Source organism: Cynocephalus volans, chromosome 12, assembly GCF_027409185.1.
Source record: "Cynocephalus volans isolate mCynVol1 chromosome 12, mCynVol1.pri, whole genome shotgun sequence".
In the NCBI taxonomy this organism is placed as follows: Eukaryota; Metazoa; Chordata; class Mammalia; order Dermoptera; family Cynocephalidae; genus Cynocephalus; species Cynocephalus volans.
Genome location: NC_084471.1, coordinates 68,916,879 through 68,937,483, shown reverse-complemented (window position 1 = coordinate 68,937,483; position 20,605 = coordinate 68,916,879). Strand labels below are relative to the sequence as shown.

Below are 20,605 nucleotides of genomic sequence, written 5' to 3'. Positions count from 1 at the left end.
TATATAGGGATGGCCAGTTTGCTCACTGGCTGAGCGTGGTGCTGACAACACCAAGTCAAGGGTTAAGATCCCCTTACTGGTCATCTTTTTTTTTTTTTTTTTTCCGTGACCGGCGCTCAGCCAGGGAGTGCACCGCTCATCCTTATATAGGATCTGAACCCGCGGCGGCGGGAGCGTCGCCGCGCTGCCAGCGCAGCACGCTACCGAGTGCGCCACGGGCTCAGCCCTTTTTTTTTTTATTTTTTTTATTTTTTTTATTTTTTTATTTTTTTCTTACTGGTCATCTTAAAAAAAAAAAAAAAAAAAAAAAAAAGCTTTACTAATATATAGATTGACCACAGTACATTTATTTACATTATTTATAAGTACATGAAGATTTAGGGGGCATGTTCAACATATTTGCTTATTTATATAAATTTGGAAAGTTTGACAATCACCTACCTATGGGCAATAATGAATATATGGGTTTCACACTCAGAATAGAGATCTAACCTGCTTACCAGTAACACAGGTGTGAATGAGGTGAGAAAAGAGTTGAGATCAGAACTTCAGGGAATACCAACATTTAGGAGGTAGGCCAGAGGTAAGAATTAGCTGTGTCTAATAAGCCAAAGGACATGGATATGAGCCCTATAATTCTCTCTGAATCTGAGAATGTTATTTCCATAGATACTACAAAGCTTCAAGTAAAAACATTTTTTGGCTTAAATTTTATGCATCAATTCTAGTTACAATATTTCATTAGAAAATTATGCAGATTTCTACCTCAATTTGCTATCATGTTGTGATATGAGAATTAATTTACCCTTTACCTTCTGTGCACTCTATGAAGATAGTAACAAGTAGTATTAGAATGAAATTAGAAGGAAAGTGAAGTAAAGGATTTCATGTGGACCATCTACTAGATAGCTAATAACTTGATAATTGAGATGGGAGGGGTGGGGTGAATGTGAGAGTTGTAGTTTAAATCTGACTTCTTAACTTGCTTTGGGTGTGAACATTTGCTGACATCCCTGGAATTCACTGAAACAGCTCCTCTCTTCCTCAGACTATTTCCCCTAGTACTTCCTCCTTTCTACATGGCCTTAGGACCTTGTGGAAGCCATACATATCTTCTACCTAAACTCATAGCTAATTTACCCACTAAACTGTAAATCCCTAGATGCAGGGATTACATCCATTCACCTTTGTTTTCCTTGGGATACTGAACACAGTAGACACTAAATAAATGTTTGCTAAATTGAGATGCCTATTATTTTTATCTTAATATCTGGTCAAATTTATTCACTTTAACATTTTACCAGATTTTAAAATTCACACTTTAGGCTGGCATAGTAATATCATAAATTCAGATCGATACTGATCCAAAGGACTGTTAGGGTTTTTGTTTTTGTTTTTTTCTGGAGTCACATGTGTGATCTGAGCCAAAAATTAATAAGAGGGAAGGCTTTTGTTTTTTTTATTTTTAAATCATGGGCTAATTTCAGAAAAATACCAATGGAAGAAATTCAGTGTTTGTTTCCCATGGATATTCTATTGATATATGTCTTTTTGTTTCTAGGTGTTCTCTATTCTATGTATAAGGATTACATTAGACCTCGATTCTTCAGTGTGTCCAAAAAATGAAGCTATATCCTGGAAGCAAGAAAGACAAGAGGCTTCTGAAAACAATTTATTATGAAGAATAAATTTTCAAAATGTAGCAAATTTTACTGCACAAGTTATCAGACAATTCTCATGGCTTTTGTATACTAAGTCTCAATGTTTTAAGAAGTTGATTTCTAAGTCAACAAATATTCAACTCAGAAATGTCCTTTGTTGATGTCTTTCAAAACATAGGACATGATTTATTGACTTAAAAAAATTTTACTTTTGGCTGGCCAGTTAACTCAGTTGGTTAGAGCACAGCCTTATAACACCAAGGTCACAGGTTAGGATTCCCATACTGGCCAGCCGCCAAACAAAACAAAAAAAAATTTTTTTTAAATTTTTTAGTTAGAAGTGGAAAATAAACTATATTATGCCAAACCAATCTGAAAATTAATAGTTAACTATATAGTGGTTACAAAAAACTTTTCTATATCCATGTTAAATGTGATGCCATATTCATCTCCCCAAATAGGACAAAGTAAATAAGGTTTCATAAGCACTTTTTTAGATTGGGTAATAATTAGATCAGAAGAGAACAGTCATGTTGTTATTCAAAGTTGATTCACCACTTTGCACCTCACTCTTATATAGAAACTTGACTATTTTAACACAAACATAAACGTTTAACACTTAAATATCTGTGTATTCATTTTTATACTTCTTCGAAGTATTTCTAGGAATACAAAGGTAAACTGCTAACAAATTCCTTTTCCCCCAGATGGCAGAAAGGATTTAGTCCAGAAGTGTTAATGCTAATCTGGTATGACACTATAGAAAGCACAAGAAACCAAGATAGGTGTTAAATATTAAGTATACTTGTGGCCTCAAACTCCTCTGTAACTGCCCTAGGGTTCTAAAAAATTAACTATACTTTATTGAAGTGATAACTGTTTTGACCTGGGCTTACTCTCAAAGACTCCAAGCCTAGGAAAGGAAAAAAAAAAAAAGTTGTCACTGTAATAAAATCAAGAATATAGTGTCTGCACTGTAAGATGATTTGTGACGGGTATTTCCTTTTCCTCAGTGTTTCCTGTAAAGGAGGGTTGCCCTGACAGAAAAGTGAAGTATTTGAGGAGAGAGATGTAGGAATATTTGAAATATGTCTGCATTCTAGATGTTAACCCACTGTTCTGTGTATTGTATGCACTTTTCTCCAAAGTTAATAATTTAAAAAGTTGTCATTTGTACATATCATTGAAGCTCTTCCAGTGCTACTGAGTACACATATCTTGGTCAACACAGTTCTCACTGGAAAATAGGCAAGAAAAGAATCCAACTACTTTATTCCTTTACAGTAAATATTCCAGCACCTGGATCTAATATGTTCCATGAAGGTCAGGAAAACTGAAGACAAGATGGCACAGAAATAAGTGATCCCTTCATGTTGATCAAACAATGAAAAGAGGGTACTTCAAAAAGTTCATGGAAAAAGAGAATTAAAAGATAGTATGAATCTTTCCATGAACTTTTTGAAGACCCCCTCATATTTCTAACCAGGCTACTAGAAAGATTCCACTCTCTCAATATATACTCAGCATTAAAAATACATTAGCAGAGGGTTGGCCAGTTAGCTCACTTGGCAGAGTGTGGTGCTGGTAACACCAAGGTCAAGGTTTCAGATCCCCTTACCAGCCAACTACAAAAAAAAAAAACAAAAAAACAGTGCTTAATTAGAAACTGGCTTTTATATAAAACCCAGTAGGTTCCAAATTTTGTAATTTTACTCAGAGAGAACTAAAGCAATACATTTGTTGCTTGAAAAAAGCAATGCAAAGTATTTATTATTTGGAGTAGCTATGCATGAAAACCCACAAACTGTGTTTAAGATGTGAAATCACATCTGGAGAGAAGTTACAAAGCATGCAGTATGCTCATTTACCCACTTTAGCTTGGGTAAAGTGGGAGGGTCATTGCAGGAAGACCCTATAGATAACATACAGTACTTGAATTGGCAAAATACTTCCTGGGCAAAGCTTTAGTGGCCCAATGTCATAATGTCTGAAATTTGAGAAGGCTATTTTCATTGGCTACTATAATCCCTGGTGCCTTACTTGCTATTTAAACTATTTCATATGCCTGGATATATTCTGGCTGCCTTTTATCTGCCTAATATTAAAGACAAACAGAACATATCCAGGCATATGACATAGTTCTCGTATATATTTAATATATATATAAATGTAGTTATGTAGCAGCTGCTTCTCAGTAGCAATTATATGATCGCACTCTTTCTAACATTCTGGGTATAAATTGTCAGAGCATCCTTTTACAAATTGACTCCATAGTGAACCCCAAAATTGAGTGAATGCACCTAGGTTACTCTTAAGATTGAATATATTAATATCTGCATAAGTACCCTTGATATAGAAATCCGGATTTGAAAATTATAAATGAGAGAATAATTAAATGTTCTGAACTTAGCAAAAAAGCTTACCCAAGACTCACTCTAGAGACATCAACCTCCTCTATTGGTTTCAGTGTGATTCACTTTGCTTTATTACCAAATTTTCTGATTACAGAAGTTGTAACCTAAGGGGTATACTTGTAAACTTTTGTAAACTCTACTCTGTTCTAGTAACAAAAAATGGAGAAGAGCTACAGAAATCCCGAGTACTTAATGCCAGTTTAGCCAACTACCTTATTTTTTATGAGCTGCTAAAAAGGATGTTTTTATTTTTTACCTTTCTTTCCTCAACATTCTCTGGTAATGAAACTACTGAGAAATGAAATTGCCCAAGGAGAGGGGAAAATCCAACAAATTGCTTCAACTAGAGTTGTTGTCTGTATATAGAGAAATCAAAACACTCAAACTCATTTTAAGAATCACTTTTTCTTGAGAGGTGAGGGGAAGTCTTGATGAGAAAAACATGAAGGTAACACCAAGGTGAAGGGTTTGGATCCCCATACCAGCCAGCCACAAAAAAAAAAAAAAAAAAAAAAAAAAGACATGGAGGACAATGGCAGAAAATCAAATCTGTGGGCCTGCCAAGTCCTTTCCCCCTCAGGCCTTCTAGAGGGAATGTGTCTGAGAGAAGCCTAAATATAAGAAGGTATTGCAAAGATATGCAATAAAATAAACTAGCTAATGTGCAAAAAAAGGGTCTCTTTTTCAAGTGAAAGTTTACAATTGATGTTAATTCAGTTTCAATTTTAAGATCAGAAAGACTCTAACCTGAGCGGCAGGGTTGCTACTTGTGTTATCTGAAGTTTCGAGAGTACCTGAAGTAGAAATGAGGGAATTTTAAAGTGTCATTTTAGAAAAATCTCCCTGCCACTTAGAGGACCAAATCATTATAAATGAAGATAGGCAATGTCTGGATTTTTAAAAGTCTTATTGAAAGTTTTAAAATAAGGTAGGGAGCTCATGTATTTAACTTTAATTCTGAAGAGGAAAGTCATGCTCAAAATCACACAAAGGCTGTAGGATTTGCAGACTCAACACCTTTGGGGCTAGAAGAAAATAAGGAGTGATGTGATGGGGTGTATACCACCCTGGAATATATGCCATTGAAAATAAATAGCTGCCATTTAGTTCCCACCAACTGTACTTCCATGTAGGAATGTGGGCCCTGTGTTGCAAATCTTCTGACTCTTCAATCAGATAATTACGATAAAACTTTCCATTTTTAAATATGGACTTTTTTATTATAAAATTTGTAAGGAAAAAAATTCCCGGTTAGGAAGGATCCCCTCCCTACCAAGCTACAGCCTACACATAGGCAAGTAGTTTGTGTTATGTGGACTAGTCCTACTCTAGTACTAGTCTCACACTACTTGGTATAAATATATTAAAGAGAAATGCTTAGCATTCCCTAGGAGATTCAACAGTACAACTATTAGCCACTCCTAGAAATAGACTTTGGAGTGTTAATGGGAAAATTGGGAAGAAAAGACATTGTGGGACTATAGAAACAAAAATACCTCCATTATCTTGTCAGGACTTACAAAGTTAAATGTTAGAAATTTCTTCTTTTTCTACCTAGAATGTGAATGCCAGAATGGACTAAGTTACAGTACAACGCAGAAAACTGATCATTGGTTAAAGTATGATTTCTGAATCTCATTACTAGGTATTAAGCTCTTTGGCAAATACCATCATATCTATTATAATGACTAGAAAAAATTTCAAGAAAAGCAACAACAAAGACAAAATTACAAAAATTACAAAAAAAAAATTACAAAGCAGGCTGATAACCAGGGTTAAATATGATTGCCGAATAGAAGAAATGCTTTCTTTAAAAGATAGTAAATTTGACCAGTTCATTGTGAAAAAGAACATTATTCCTTTTCCTTTCTCAATTGTGATCCAGACAAAACAAATACCTGATTTATCTGAACATTTAAAAAAAAAATACAAAAGATCTATGAGTTTTATATAACCTTAAAACCCTACCCAAACTTGTATGTTCAGGTTTACATAAATATATACATATGTGTGTGGATATATTTAATTCCATAAGTCAAGAAACAAGCCCATAGGGGTGTGTGGCCATCACAGGCCAATCATTTAACTCTGGCTATGGTGACTGTTTTGAGGTGGGTGGGTCTCTGACCTACATATAGCTGTCAGCTTTTTACACCCTTCCCATGAGGGAATCTTTGCCTTTTGTTCAAAACATTTGAACAAAACTCACCTCTGAATTAACAGAGATATGTTAACAGGATACTTGGCACAAAAGGGCTTAGGGAAAATGGTTCTGATATAGTCTCTCAGGCTGTCAGTCATCTAGACACAAGTGAGTCAGCATCCACAGTGTTCAGAAGGTAGAGTTCAGGCTGAGCTGTCAATCCCAGGTGGTACTAAGAATAAAAAGATGAAAAAGGGTTAGACTGATTTTCAAGTATTTCAATATTGAAACTGGCACTTAGTTATCTATAATGAGCATATCAGTTTAGGCCTTTTCCAGTACTGCTATATTGATTTTTATTTCAGAAAAGTAATGGCTTATGGATACATGAATGGTTTCTGACGTATAAATAATAGCTAGGCATGGAGATGGTTGAGGATTGAGATAGGAACAAATGCCCTCAGCAAAATTAGAACTCTGACTATTCTTGTGACACACTCTGCCTCAGGATGGGTGCTTCAGATCAGGATGATAAGAGCAAACGTGCACTGCATGCTTTTGTATTTTACTTACTGCTGTGTATTAGATATCAAATTTCAGTCTAAATCCTGAGCACTATAATCCTGACCCCATTATCCTTTGGCACCTGAATAGAGAAAAGCCTTTCATTTAGAAACAAAAACATGGCATGTGCTAAGAGAGAGGGAGATGATTGTGGGTCCCAAATATTTGCCAAGCTAAATCAGAATCACCTCAGCTGTTGTTTTTTTTTTTTTTTGGTTTTTCACAGCTGTCCAGTGCAGGGAATCAGCTGCATTTAAAACACATTTTAGACCCTGCTCCTGGAGAACTGAATCCAGATGGTTTGTGTTGGGATCTGTGATGTTGTATTTATTTTTATTCTTTTTCTCTCCCCTGAATATACCTTGGGACAGTCACTGAGTCTCATTTTAGCCCTACTGTTATTACTTAGGGTTTTAGGAATGTTATTGCCCCTTGGCACCAACAGCTTGTAAGTTAATGAAGAATGCAGATATAAATCTATGGAAAGAAATGATCTCTATTATAGTGAAATGGAAAAGGCACTGGAATTGGATTCAAGCCCCAACTCTACCACTTCCTATGACCTTGACCATGTCACATATCTTTTGGACCCTTATTCTTATTTGTAAAATGGGAATAAATGCTACATTTGAAAATGCCAAATGTACTAATATACTATCTCATGTGAGTCTTCAATAAATATATTTTTTAACACATTACAAATTGCCCTGTATAACCTCACAGGTTGTGTGATGACTGTATGAAGATAACATAGACCAAATGGTGCCCAAGATAAAACTTACTTCAACTAGTGGGCTAGGAAAATACTATTGGCTTTAGGGCAGGGAAACCAATCTTCAGACTTCAGCTTGCTTATTCACTTTAGGGTCTTACATCTCAGGCTTTAGTAACTAACAGCAATTATCAGATACACTGACAATTCATTGAAGTCTCTTTCCCAGTGAGCAAATGTGAACTTCCTCATTACATAATAAGTAAGGGCTCCATTATTACAATGCATGCCCAGACTGTATCACTTAGATGACCTAACAGATAGGACTCCTTCATTGGAGAAGCATTTCTTCATGTTGTTCTGAGACATTGAGAAATGGGATTAAATGGCATAGGGATAGGCTAAAATACTTTCAGAGGCAAACAGGTAATGCAAATAAGTAAATATTAACTATCAGTTTTTAGCTATTGCTAGGGTAGGACCATAGCCCTGCTCATTCTCTACGCCTTCCGAAAGCATTCAAACTAAACTGTTAAAGTTTAGCACAGGCCAAACAAAGTCTACCAGTTGGCAACTTCTGAGCTAAAACATATTCTAGCATTAATCAGAGTATTAAGCAAATGCTTTGATGTGTTCATGTTCCTGTTGCTACTGAACAACAAAGCTTGGTGTCTCAACCCAGTGTGAAGGTGTACTATATATTATTATACAGGATGGTTTAGGAAGGAAAACATGTGCTCTGCTGTTAAGCTACTCAAGTTCAAATGCCAAATTGCCCATTTTTTAGCAATGTGATGTGGGCAAGTTACTTTTTGCCTTTCAGTTGCCTTACCTATATATAGAGACTGATCCTCTTGTTGTTATAATAATTAAATGAGATAATACATGTGCTCCGACCAGGACTAGCACGTAGTAATGAGTTAGTCATTTTTACATTCATAAGCTAAGGTGCCAAGAGAAGCTGACACATTTAGATTCATTGGTCTTGCCAATGAAGGAGGAGAGGCACACGAGAGGGCAAAGCTACAAAAAAATGTCTCAAATAAGGATCTTTAAATTGTTTTGCATCCTATTTTAGCTCTGAAATTAAATCTAAATTAAGAAGAAAAAGGTAAATAAGGAAGGACAACATGGAGAACAAAATTCTTCCCAGATTACTCCTACACTGTTACTTACTATTCACCTCCTGTAAGACAGGCAGGGAAAACTTGCAACAGAAAAAAGGAAAATGACATTCTAGTGACACTCTTGGGACAAATCAAGTGCTGCCTTAGATTTTTCCTGTTAAGCATCTGGTAACAGGGCTAGTAGTTCACTGTGCCTGAGCTTCACCTGTTTTCTAATAAGTGACACCAATATTTTATTTATGTCAGCTCTGCCAAAACGCTCATTGGTTTTTTAAGCTAAACAATTTTGGTTTCTCTCTTCAGATATTCACTAATTTTTATTGGCAGCATATACAGAATGTAAAAGCCTACTTCAATGGTGAAACAAGACAACAGAAAAATATTCATCTTATAGTACAGAAAGGAAGAATAAATTTTTTTTTTCAAGTTTAAACATGGTAATGTGACCTTTAGCTCTTGCAAAACTATAATAGATATTAGTGTCTTGGTGTCTGAAATTAATCCAAGCCTTCTGAGGACTAAATTCATTTTCTCTATCCCTTCTAAGAAGAGAATCACCAACAGTGAGGGCTTAGTATGTCATTCCAGGTGGTAACTGACGTTTCAGTATTTTGATATCAAAGTAATTGAGACCCTAATAATAGAGTATTTTCAAGGTTTAAAAAAATACCCAGGAAACCAAATTGGAAAAACGTTTTTTAATTACAAACCAAGTTTACATATTTTTAAATGGTCACTAAAAGCTCAGTTGTAAACCACTCCTAACACCACTAGCAATACCTCACAGAAGCCAAACCAAAGCTCTTCTCCTTTCCATATACTGTAGCAGCACAATTTTTTCATGTTACATTTAAGGAGAACAGGAACAAATTTATGTAAAGTACAATTGTATATCCTTAAACATTCCACACCACATAAACGCACTGCTGAAATGCACTGCATATGATGGCACTGGAGGACTTAAATTTCTACACATTGTTTATTGCACCCAAAGTACTGGTTGAAATACACTTTCTCTTTGTGAGGATCAAATGGAATAATGTATGGGAGTGTTTGTAACACTGTAAAATACTACACACGTAGTATTATAAAATGCCATTTAACTGAGAAGAAATTTGCCATCATTGCAAGTCATAAATATAACTTTTAAAAGAATGCTAGCAGCCTTTACCTGGGCTCCTAAATGTTTGTGAATCTGAGACTCACTGGACCCGCCCACACCCAAGGCAAAGGTAAATGTTACTGTAACATGCTTACAAAGAATTTGTTTTGTCAATTTGCCTTCACCAATTTGGCCAGACAAGAGCTTAAGATGTCAGTCCCCACTATCTTCACAGAATGCCTTTATGACCAGTTTGGGGAATTATGGTGGTAGGGGTAGAGGGGCAGATATGAGGAGGAATCGTTAGGGGAATTGTCATTCATGATTCTGTGCTGTATTACTTGAGGGGCTAAGAGAAATGTACGGTCAGTGAAGCACAGTAGTTTACTACCCTTAGTGCCTTATAAAATACAATCTATCCAGTCTGCACTTTTGACTGTGTGCAAAATATCAGTAATAATGACTCTGGGGGCTCAGATGAATGGAGAACATCAATCAACCAGTATTCCAAAAGGATAGCTAAAAAAAAGAGACATCCTTCAATGCCATTCCCATTACTGTTTTCACCATGTCAATGGCTATAAAAGACTTTTGATTATTTATCTCCACCAGGCAAATGTGATTTGATTTGAGATAATCCCGGACTCAAGCTCCATATATAAATATGTCAGAAGTGGCTGAAGTAAGAGCAGCAGCTTCATGCTGAAGACACTCATTTCCTCTGACTCCAAAGCTCCACCATCTGGTCTCAAAGTTTTTCCCTCTGAGAAAATGGCTGTAGAGATGTAGCCCAGTTCAATCTTGCTGAGACAGAGAACTTAACCATAGTGACACCTACTGACTTGCTGAGAGCAAGCAAGCTTTGCATCGGTTATGTCCAGAGCTCCCGAGATTGCCTTACAAGTCATCTTGGGCATGAAGCAGAGTGGTGCATCAGAAAAACATTCTGGTGAGAGGTGGCTTTTAGGAATAAAACAGATGGCTCTTCTCCTTTTGAGTTTTTTCTCCCCACCCCCAAAATCTCATGAGAATGTCAATTCATAAATACTGCCATCTTTTTCTACTACCACTCGCCTGAAGGAAGAAGGTGAAGGTTTTACAACTGTATATGCTCAAGAGTAAATACTATCAGGAAAGCTCTGTACTAACATGGAGGTTATTAAAATCAAGACTCCCAAGAAAATCCTGATAAGCTTTCAATCTCTGAGAAAAATCTTCAGAAGGTGATTAGTAACCCCAACCTACAGATGAATTTTGCTATTCGTCCATTTCTCACATTCTTTAATGCTTTCTCACCCCTCTTAATTTCCACTGAGAAATTTAAAGTGGAAATAAGTTAAAAGAATCCTGAACCTGACAGAGGTAGTTGTCTCAATTTTATATTTCATATGAATGAAACTACTCTACTTAAAATTTTTTTATAACTGAAATAATAAAAAGGGTATGTATGCATAAGAAAAGAATTTCTCAGCCTTTTAAAATACATTTTCTCAGAGGGCAGCGGGGGTAGGCTGGCTGGTACAGAGATCTGAACCCTTGATGTTAATGTCACAACCGTGCTCTAACCAACTGAGCTAACTGGCCAGCCCAAAATCTATTATCTTTTTGGGGGGGAGGCTGTTGTCTGGTATGGGGATCCAAACCCTCCATTATCTTTTTTTTTTTTTTTTTTTAAAGATGACCGGTAAGGGGATCTTAACCATTGACTTAGTGTTGTCAGCACCACACTCTCCCAACTAAGCTAACCGGCCATCCCTATATAGGGATCCGAACCCATGGCCTTGGTGTTATCAGCACCACACTCTCCCAACTGAGCTAACCGGCCATCCCTATATAGGGATCCAAACCCGTGGCCTTGGTGTTATCAGCACCACACTCTCCCAACTGAGCTAACCGGCCATCCCTATATAGGGATCCAAACCCATGGCCTTGGTGTTATCAGCACCTCACTCTCCCAAGTGAGTCACGTGCTGGCCCTTGATAAACAAAACTTACATACCCATTCTATAGTATGTATTATAAAAAATATATTGCATTTTCTGGTTTTTTTTAAAACATATAGCCTGATTCAAGAATCACGCATAGAGAATTATCTCTCAAAAGGACAAAAGAAGCTGACCCTTGGGCAGCTACTTAAGAGTTTAGTGTTGGAATGATAGCAGCAAGTCAGCTTTTCAAAGATCCTACCTAATCCAGCTCCCAGGTTAGGAGGTCAGAAAGAAAAAAGTAATTCCATCTTTCAAACATATATGAAACAAAGTCTTTCCCAGCCAGTAGTCGGTTTTGGCCATGTTCACACACTAAACCATAGAAACACACTGGCTCTGATGGCTACCTGTGGAAGACAGACTAATCTTTGTTTACTTAGTATAGCCACTGGTGGCTTCTTTGGTCAGCAGGACTTTAGAGATGCTTACCGTGTGCCCACAGTCCAGGAAGGACATGCCCAATGCAATCAAACATTGCCAAATCTGAAAAATAAAATATGGTCATCATCTACCAGGCTCTTTGAAGAGCCTCTTACCCACCATGACTGCACTACTCAAACGTAAACCTGCTCCCTTCCTTCAATGTCCAGCTTTGCCCGTGTTCTTCTACAACTAAGGGTTGCACAAGTCATTCTCCCAACCCCAAATCCCTTTCCAAACATACTAGAATCTGCCTTCCTCAATACTGACTGTTCTTACTGCTTTGTGTTTGTGGTTTGTTTCTTTTATTCAAGTGGGAGTTCCCTGAAGACCACTTTTCTTCCGCCCTCCCCACTCCTTATGCTGGGGAGAATGACTGACAGACTAATACAACTGGCGCAGTCTCCTGAACTGTCCTGTGAAGTTCTTGCTTTGGAACTGAACAGCAGTAATCAACTCTAGAATCAGCACTCACTTCTAAATATGGGTCTTCAACAACCTCACTAGTCTCAGGCCAACTGAGTACAACTTGGCACCTTCACAACCAAGTCACCTGAAGAAAGGCTTCCCCTAACTTCGACTTCCCCTAACCTCAAAAAAAAATTTTTTGGCAGCTGGCTGGAACGGGGATCCAACCCCTTGACCTTGATGTAATCAGCGCCACACTCTAACCAAGTGAGCCAACTGGCCAGCCCACCAGAGCGACTTTTTAAAACAATTCCTGTCAAGGATATATTCCGTTACTTGGGTTTCCTTTAAGTAAGTCTGTAGATCAGGGGTCAGTATAATCTTTGTGTGCCCAAGGTTTATTGGGAAGGAAAACATTAGGGGGCTATCAATCCAGAACATAATTTTTCAATATTTACTAAAGTGATTTTCTCAGTCAAGTACCCTAACCTGTGACAGGCCTTGGCAGAGGGACTAGATAAGTATTCTAGAGATCATCATCAGGTTTCCAGCCTCCACCTTTAACCATTCTCTGCAGCAGAAATGGCATAAATTCTGCTATTTCTTATCCCCATCCCTTTTGTTTTTCAGAGAAACCTGTGTAGAATGGGGAAGTGGATCTATTGTTGTTGCTCTGACTGTTTTTCATTAACATAAGCAATGTTAAAGATTTGAAAAATAGGGAAGAATGTATCCATAATCGCATCTTCCTAAAACAATTACTATTACCATTTTTACATAATTTACTCTAGACTTTAAAAAAATTTTTTGATAATCTGGATATAAATAATTTTGCATACCTTTTCTATGTAGCTATGGTTTTATAGCCATGATTTTTTAAAATGACTCTAACCCCTATACCAGCCAGCAAAAAATAAACAATCTCTGGGCTGTTCAGTTAGCTCAGTTACTTATAGCATCGTGCTGACACAATTATAGAATAATCCAATGAGAGAATATCACTATTTACTTATTTCCTGGGACAGCTAGTAAGTGGTAGAGCTGAGCTGGGCTGTGAACCCACATGTGTTCCACCCCAAAGTTCTACATCACATTGCACAGCCCCTTCTCCAACTCCACCTTCCACCACTCTCCACTCTCTACACTGCTACCCTTCTTTTAGTTCCTCAAACATACTCATACTATGCTCTCCTGTTAGGAATTATTAAAAATGGAAACCATATAGAAGTGACAGAAATTTTAAAATGACAGATCTTAGGAACCAAAGTAAATTTTATGGTTGGAATCACTGTTTCATAAATAGCTGATTTTACAATTCTGTCAAACTAGAGCTAGATCGCTATGTGCCCTTGGGTCAGTTCATTTCTGAATGTCAGTCAGCCCCACCTCTACCGTCCCTGATACCTGGGCCTCTGCCCGCTCCAGACTGGACTTACCAAGTAGAACACAAAGCTCAGATAAGCCACACTGACCACAGTGGCCACCACATACAAGGCCACATGCCCTAGTTCCTGGACATAAACTACTACAAAGTACATGTTGATGGAACAGATGATAAGGACCAAGATCCCGCCTGCAATCCTCCAGCCTCTGTGAAAGAAACAGCACAGTCACTGGGGGAAGAGTCCAACCTGGCCACAGACAGAAAAGGAAACTGTGTCTTCTTGGGTAAACAGAACAAGTTAGAGGCATTTCACAATGAACTGAAATATGGTTCTTTATATGTCCCAGATTACATTAAATGAGCCAAAGTTAGACACTGTTAGGGAAAAAATACCATCAAATAATCCTTAATATTTAAATCCCAAGAAATGCAACACACCATTTCAAATACCCCATATATCCTTTAAAGGTGTATATAAAAGGTATCAGCTTATGCCTTTCTCATTAAGATCACTTAACATAGAATTAAGAGTGTGATTCAGTGGCTGAAGTTGTAGAGTTAAAGCCCTAAAAGCTGAACTTTTTCCCCCAGAAATGAAAAATGTGCTTTCTCTACCTTTACTACATTCGGTCTCCATTTTCTAATCCAAATAGGAAGCAGCTAGCTATCACCTCTTAAAGCATATAGTTCCCCTATATGACTCATTTCTGACTGGTCTATTGGATGGATATACCCTTTCCCCACATACCAGCTTCCCCTTTGGGGAACAAAGAGAAGTACACTCACATTCCATTGGCAAAATCTCTCATTACTGGCCGTAAGCTCGTAAGTGTCAGGATAGGTATGAGAGCAAAGGGAAGCTGGAAAAAAGAAGTAAGATCAGATAGGTCCTTGCATCACCCTAGAGAAGAACACAGCTAGTGAAATGGAAACATAAACCCTGCCTCATCTACTTTATGAGAAATAATTATTCCTATCATCCCAACATGCTCAAGCATTAAGTTGTAATCTGTCAAGCTGTCATTAACCTATCATCAGTTATAATCATATGTGTCTTTCTGTCCTTACAAATATGTATATATGACCTGTCTTCTTAACCTCCACAGGACCCAGTACAGTGTCCTACGTGTTCATTTAACGTTTCCTGGATTAACGAACTATAATTTTGTGTTCTACACGTAAGTATAGCTCATAATTCACATTCAACAGGCTTAAAAAAACAAACGATTTCTAAAAGCCTTTACATGCTAGGGATTTCATATACATTTACTGCAGACCAACACTGCCTCTCTTTTCCTCTCAATTCTCCCCCAGCACCAGGCTTGGTACCCAAGGGCAGGACATAATGCTGCCTAACTCAATGGGATGTGAGTTTCTCCAGCTCCCTCCTCACCTGTAAGCTCTGCAGAACATTCAGGAAGTCATTCATCCCTGTTAGATGCTCTACATCTTGGAAGACAGCAACAAGCAGAGTGGGGATGATAGCAATAGAACGGGTCAGAATCACTCGGGCAAAGCGTGACCATTTTAGGTTCAGGAATCCCTGGAAGAAAACACAGGAGCAGGATGAATGTCTGGAACAGGAAACAGAAAAAGGTTTGGAGAGGTTCAGGAGAGAACTCAGAAGCATGAGATTAAGAAGGGACAAAAGGGGGCCGAGCCCGTGGCGCACTTGGGAGAGTGCAGCACTGGGAGCGCAGCGACGCTCCCGCCGCAGGTTCGGATCCTGTATAGGAATAGCCAGTGCACTCACTGGCTGAGTACCGGTCACGAAAAAGACAAAAAAAAAAAGAAGGGGCAAAAGGGCTGTGTCATCTCCCTCTATTGTATACCAGCATGTACCTCCATGACAAACTGGCCAGAATAGGTTCCTGTCATGGTAGAGCTCTGTCCTGCAGCCAGGATCCCCACTGCCCAGATATAGAGTGCGGCAGGCCCGAAGTAACATCCTAGCACAACGCCCTGGGGGAAGAAAGGGAGACAGATATGTTTGTGCTAATGATCTGCTTAGACAACACCCAAAACAGCATTTCTCTGTAGCATTTCTTCTTCTTCGCCATGCACCACCTACATGAAGTGCTGTGCTGGGGATACTGTCCCAGAAGCTAGGCTCAGGTCCTGACCCCATTCTAGAGGCTTTCGATCTAAACTTTGATGGATGTTCCTGCATTCCTCAGCCTAGTCCTTTCTCTTCTCTAAGCTCCTAAAGCCTTCATCTCCAACATCAATCTTAAATATTCCAAAAAAAGAAAAAAGGTATATACCACATTTCCCAAATTATATTCCTTAACACACTATTTTGGAAAATGGTAATAGGACTACAGGGAAAGGTCAAATAAATTTGAGAAATGGGAAATGCTGCAAACTATATATTCTACTCTGGGAGGATGACAATGAAACCAGCATAAAGGGACTGAGAGGTCCCATAAAGAACACTTTCTTTAGTCACCCCAATTAAAATTCTGTAGAACAATATACTATCAACACAAGTTTGGGAATTGCAATGTACAATCCTTCTTTCAACTGGTCTTCTATTTCCTCCCATGTAAACCAAAATTCTTGTCTGGTGTCTGAACCTCTGAAATAAATGATACTCCCGAGGGGATATGCTCAGATCTGAAATGAACTCACAAAAAGGACCAGGTAATATGCTAAGAATATTGATTCATGAACAAAGATCACAAATCTGAACTTACCCCTTTGTAGATGTCCACAGCCAGTGTTGAGTTATCATTAGGAAAGAGGCCAGCATGGGGACTGCTGCTATTTTTACAGACTTCAACCTAGAACCCAAAGTAGTTTACGAACAACTTTTGTTTTAGAAGCAAGGACCAGATAAGAGCTCTCCTACAGATCACACAGACATCTATGAGAAGTAGCTGGACAGAAAACACTGGATACAGGTTGTGATGTGGGCACAGACTGGCAGTAATGTCATTTGTGATCTCCCTCCATAATCCTTCTACACCCCACATCATCAAAAATATTTACTGAGTTAGAGTATGCAAAATAATACAAAAATGCTGGGGCACTTTAAATGACAGGAGGAGAGGCTCTTAAGAATGCTTCAAACATAGAAGATGCCCAGACTAAGGAGCCCTTAGTCAAGTCAGAGCCAGGAGTCAGAGGTCCTGTTGATGGACAACAAGTGGCGATCACTCAGGAATCAAGAGGATACAGAATTCAAATGATAAAACAAAGTTCTGTCCTAGTCACAGTTTCTGTTTTCTGTTTGTTGACTCTTCCCAACCTGTCCTTGTCATCAAATGGCAGGACTGGCAAGCAAGCCGACAGAAGCTGATACACAAGAAACAAAAGGGAATGACCAAGAGCCAAACAGACGTGAGGCTACTAACACAACAGCATGAGGCAGTCTGCAGTCTGAGTTAAGCTCCCTTCCCAGGGACCCATCTTTCCCCGCCTTGGGCAGCCCCCAGACCATAGACTGTGAGTTGTGCAGAGTGATTTTAGGGGGTAGTATTGAGGCTAGAGATCTATTTCCTCTGGGCTCCAAGTCACTGTATTTTCCTACCCCATTCCAGCCTTCACTTTATCCTCACATTCACTACCACTCACAACTCTGCCTTACTCACCACCTGCTCGTTGGTTTTCTCAAAAAATGCTTCGGCAAAGACGGAGACGACAAAGACATTGATGATGAAGGAAACAAAGAGAGCTATGCAGGATTCAATGAAAAAGTACTTATTGGCTTCTTGAACTTCCTGCTTATTGGCCCGGTTTACCTGTCTAGACTAGAGAGATAACAGCAGCAGTCATTTTTTGACAGAACAAGTTTCCTTGCAACATTTCAGAAGTTTGGAGTCAGCTGATAGATTTAGAGAGCAAACAATTGACCAGATGAAATGTGAGAGATCCAACACTCACCTACATCCTAGTTCATTAAGCGATTAAGAACTCCATGCCCTTTGATGGCATTGCACATTACCCAAATAGGGAACAGTGACTAAGTGACTACAGAGCTCTCAGTTATTGTGGCTGGAAGGACCATTGACCTACAAAAACAACTTGATTTCAGTCCGAAGGTGTGAATAACCCTAATTATAAAGGTCTCTGAAATCTCCCAGCAAACTATTGTATAAGACTGACCAGTAAAAGCCTAGTTGGGCTCCTTTACTCCTGACCTCTACAAACCCACTCAGGCCTTTGTGATTTAAACACAAGAAGCCTGTATACTATCAGGCCTTTTATGAAAAACTTTAGTCCCAGCTTCTTTCTGTGGCATCAGTAATCCCTGGTCAGTTTGGTGACAGAAATAAAGTCCAAGCATGTGGAGTTTATAAAAGTCCAGCCTTGGAAAATACCTTGCTCCTACAGGGCTTTAACAGTTGTAAACAAAGTTTGTGCTCCTTGTAATTAAAGGAAAAGATCCCATGAACTATCTAGGAGGCCACGACATAAGGGTTGTGCTCACCTTGACTAAGGCAGAATGCAGGTACATGTTGTGTGGCATGATGACAGCTCCCACGATGCCCACAGCCTGCTCAATCTGTGGGGTGCGACAGCCTGAACAGGATGGCACAAACATGCCCTTGAGTACCTGGCTCTGGCTGGGTTTCACTGTAACATACTAGATACCAACATAACAACTATTAGCCTTTACTGAAACATGAGACTGGAGGAGTAACATAGTACTAGGGAATGCTCAGAATCCTGTGCTCCTTACAACCCTTTCTTCTGCAACAACTACCTAGAATAACAAGAAATACATAACCATCAAAAAACCAACCAACATTACGGGCTTACTACCAGGGGTCAGAGAATTCAGGACTGAAGTATCCAGATATTTTATATTATATTTTAGATATACAAAACAGATATGTACAGGACATAAAGAAATAAAATGGCTGCTAAGGGCCCTACTGTTATTAGCTTCATAATAACTCCTATGAGACTGATCCAAGAATATAGAATCAATTCTTGATTATCTGCACTTATCATGCTTCTGTTTACCTACAATCATGTTTACCGCTACTGTGTAGTGACTCATTCATAAACACTTCTCATACATACTTGTTCCCAGTTCAGCATTTCTCTTGGAAGCCATAGGCCAAGACACATAATCAACTCATAGATTAGATATATTTTTTAAAGTTCAGCCAAGCCAGCAAGCAGATATCAGTTTATAATACTAGACATAGAAAGGTGCTGTTACTGCAAATATGGTACTAATTCCTAGGAATGTCTGGGTTGGGGCACCAAACCAGGAAATGTCCACTATATCCCCTGAAATTCATCAACTGTTTTAATCCAGTTAAAGTTGAAGCTGTAATTAATATAAACCAGAGTAGGCAAAAATAATCCCTAAATGTTAACAACCAAGAATAACCCTGCAACCTCCACCCTAGGCTGTTCTGTTGTCAGAATGGCCAACATGGCATAAGGGAGTCTAGACTGGAAAGTCCTAGAAAATCTAGTAATCTTTGTTTTTTTTTTTTTTTTTTTTTTAAAAAACATTCTGACATCCTTAAGTCATTTTTTATTTTTATTTTATTTTATTTTATTTTGTCGTTTTTGTGACCGGTAAGGGGATTGCAACCCTTGGGCTTGGTGTCGCCCGCACCGCACTCAGCCAGTGAGCACACCGGCCATCCCTATATAGGATCCGAACCCGCGGCGGGAGCGCCACTGTGTTCCCAGCGCCGCACTCTCCCGAGTGAGCCACGGGGTTGGCCCTCTAGTAATCTTTGACCTAGGCCTTCCTGCACACTAATCTTTGCTATATAGCATATCCTTCAAAATTGGCCCAGGGCTAAATTGGCTTTTTGTTGATACATGCAATACAATTAAACCATACTAACATTATTACTGTCTATTATAATAAAAAGGCTAAAAACAAACCAAAACAAAAAACCAAAAAACAACAAAAAGCTTGTTTTAAAAAGCTAATGAATAGCCTGTACCACTTGCCTCATATCCAAATGTAAGGGCCATAACAGTGATGAGAAAGCCAAAAAATGCTTCTAGCTTCCGCAAGCCTAGAGGGGAAAATGCAGCAGTGAGCTCACATAAGGCAGACTTCCCCATCAGCCACATGATGGAAAACAGCTTCTGACTGACCCCTCCACTCCCACTCTCCTTACCATATTTGTCCAAAAAGAGAAATACAAAGGTATCTGCAATGGTGATGAGAACTCCACCCCATAAAGGAACCCTAGGTCAGAGATAAGAAATGGAGATTAAAGGAAAGAAAGGAAACACTGGAAACACTTTCTTCCCAATAGCTCTCCAGATACAGAACACTTGGAGAAGCTAGGACTTGGGGGAGGAAGAACGGTGGCAGGAAGCCAAGCCTTGGGTAGTTTAAGATCAGGGGACCAATTTAATTACATTCATTCAAACTTTGATTGAGACATTTAGGATACAAAAATGAAAAGTATGAGTCTTACCCTCAAGAAGCTATCTAGTGGGATAAACTAACATACACATAAATAACTGTAATACAAAATGCCACACAGTCTATAATAAAGGTATGCATAACCCACCATGGGAATAGAGATGTAGAGAGCTTACACCTGCCAGGGGAGAGGAAAGTAAGATTCCACAGAAGAAATTACACTTGAGTTGAATCTTGAAAATTGAAAATTGAAAATGAGTTGGTTTTGTTTTTACCTTTGCTTTGAAATCCAACAAAACACTTATTACTTTCTAGAGGAAAACCCCC

At 38.6% G+C, this 20,605-nt stretch overlaps 2 protein-coding genes across 10 annotated transcripts in view; one reads left to right on the top strand and one right to left on the bottom strand.

The window, feature by feature from the left end:
- The window catches only part of TMT1A (thiol methyltransferase 1A), a 30,957-nt gene extending 29,297 nt beyond the window's left edge, over positions 1 to 1,660 (top strand). Inside the window, exon 5 of the mRNA XM_063075502.1 lies at positions 1,562 to 1,660. Coding sequence (XP_062931572.1) covers positions 1,562 to 1,626 — 65 coding nt within the window. The 3' untranslated portion in view covers positions 1,627 to 1,660. The remainder of the gene's footprint in view (positions 1 to 1,561) is intronic.
- A 740-nt stretch (positions 1,661 to 2,400) lies between these two features.
- SLC11A2 (solute carrier family 11 member 2) overlaps positions 2,401 to 20,605 on the bottom strand; it is a 35,496-nt gene continuing 17,291 nt past the window's right edge. For 5 of the 9 annotated variants that reach the window (XM_063074830.1, XM_063074831.1, XM_063074828.1 and 2 more), the window contains 12 exons: positions 20,025 to 20,095; positions 19,852 to 19,919; positions 18,356 to 18,511; positions 17,517 to 17,675; positions 16,620 to 16,706; positions 15,766 to 15,885; positions 15,317 to 15,466; positions 14,710 to 14,783; positions 13,976 to 14,129; positions 12,141 to 12,194; positions 6,285 to 6,450; positions 2,401 to 3,286 (listed from right to left, as the gene is read on the bottom strand). In XM_063074830.1, the coding sequence (XP_062930900.1) occupies positions 6,373 to 6,450; positions 12,141 to 12,194; positions 13,976 to 14,129; positions 14,710 to 14,783; positions 15,317 to 15,466; positions 15,766 to 15,885; positions 16,620 to 16,706; positions 17,517 to 17,675; positions 18,356 to 18,511; positions 19,852 to 19,919; positions 20,025 to 20,095 (1,171 nt within the window). In that variant the 3' untranslated portion in view covers positions 2,401 to 3,286; positions 6,285 to 6,372. Of the gene's footprint in view, positions 3,287 to 5,011; positions 6,451 to 9,304; positions 12,195 to 13,971; positions 14,130 to 14,709; positions 14,784 to 15,316; positions 15,467 to 15,765; positions 15,886 to 16,619; positions 16,707 to 17,516; positions 17,676 to 18,355; positions 18,512 to 19,851; positions 19,920 to 20,024; positions 20,096 to 20,605 lie in introns of those variants that run through there. The other 4 variants (XM_063074829.1, XM_063074832.1, XM_063074834.1 and 1 more) reach the window with 4 other exon arrangements.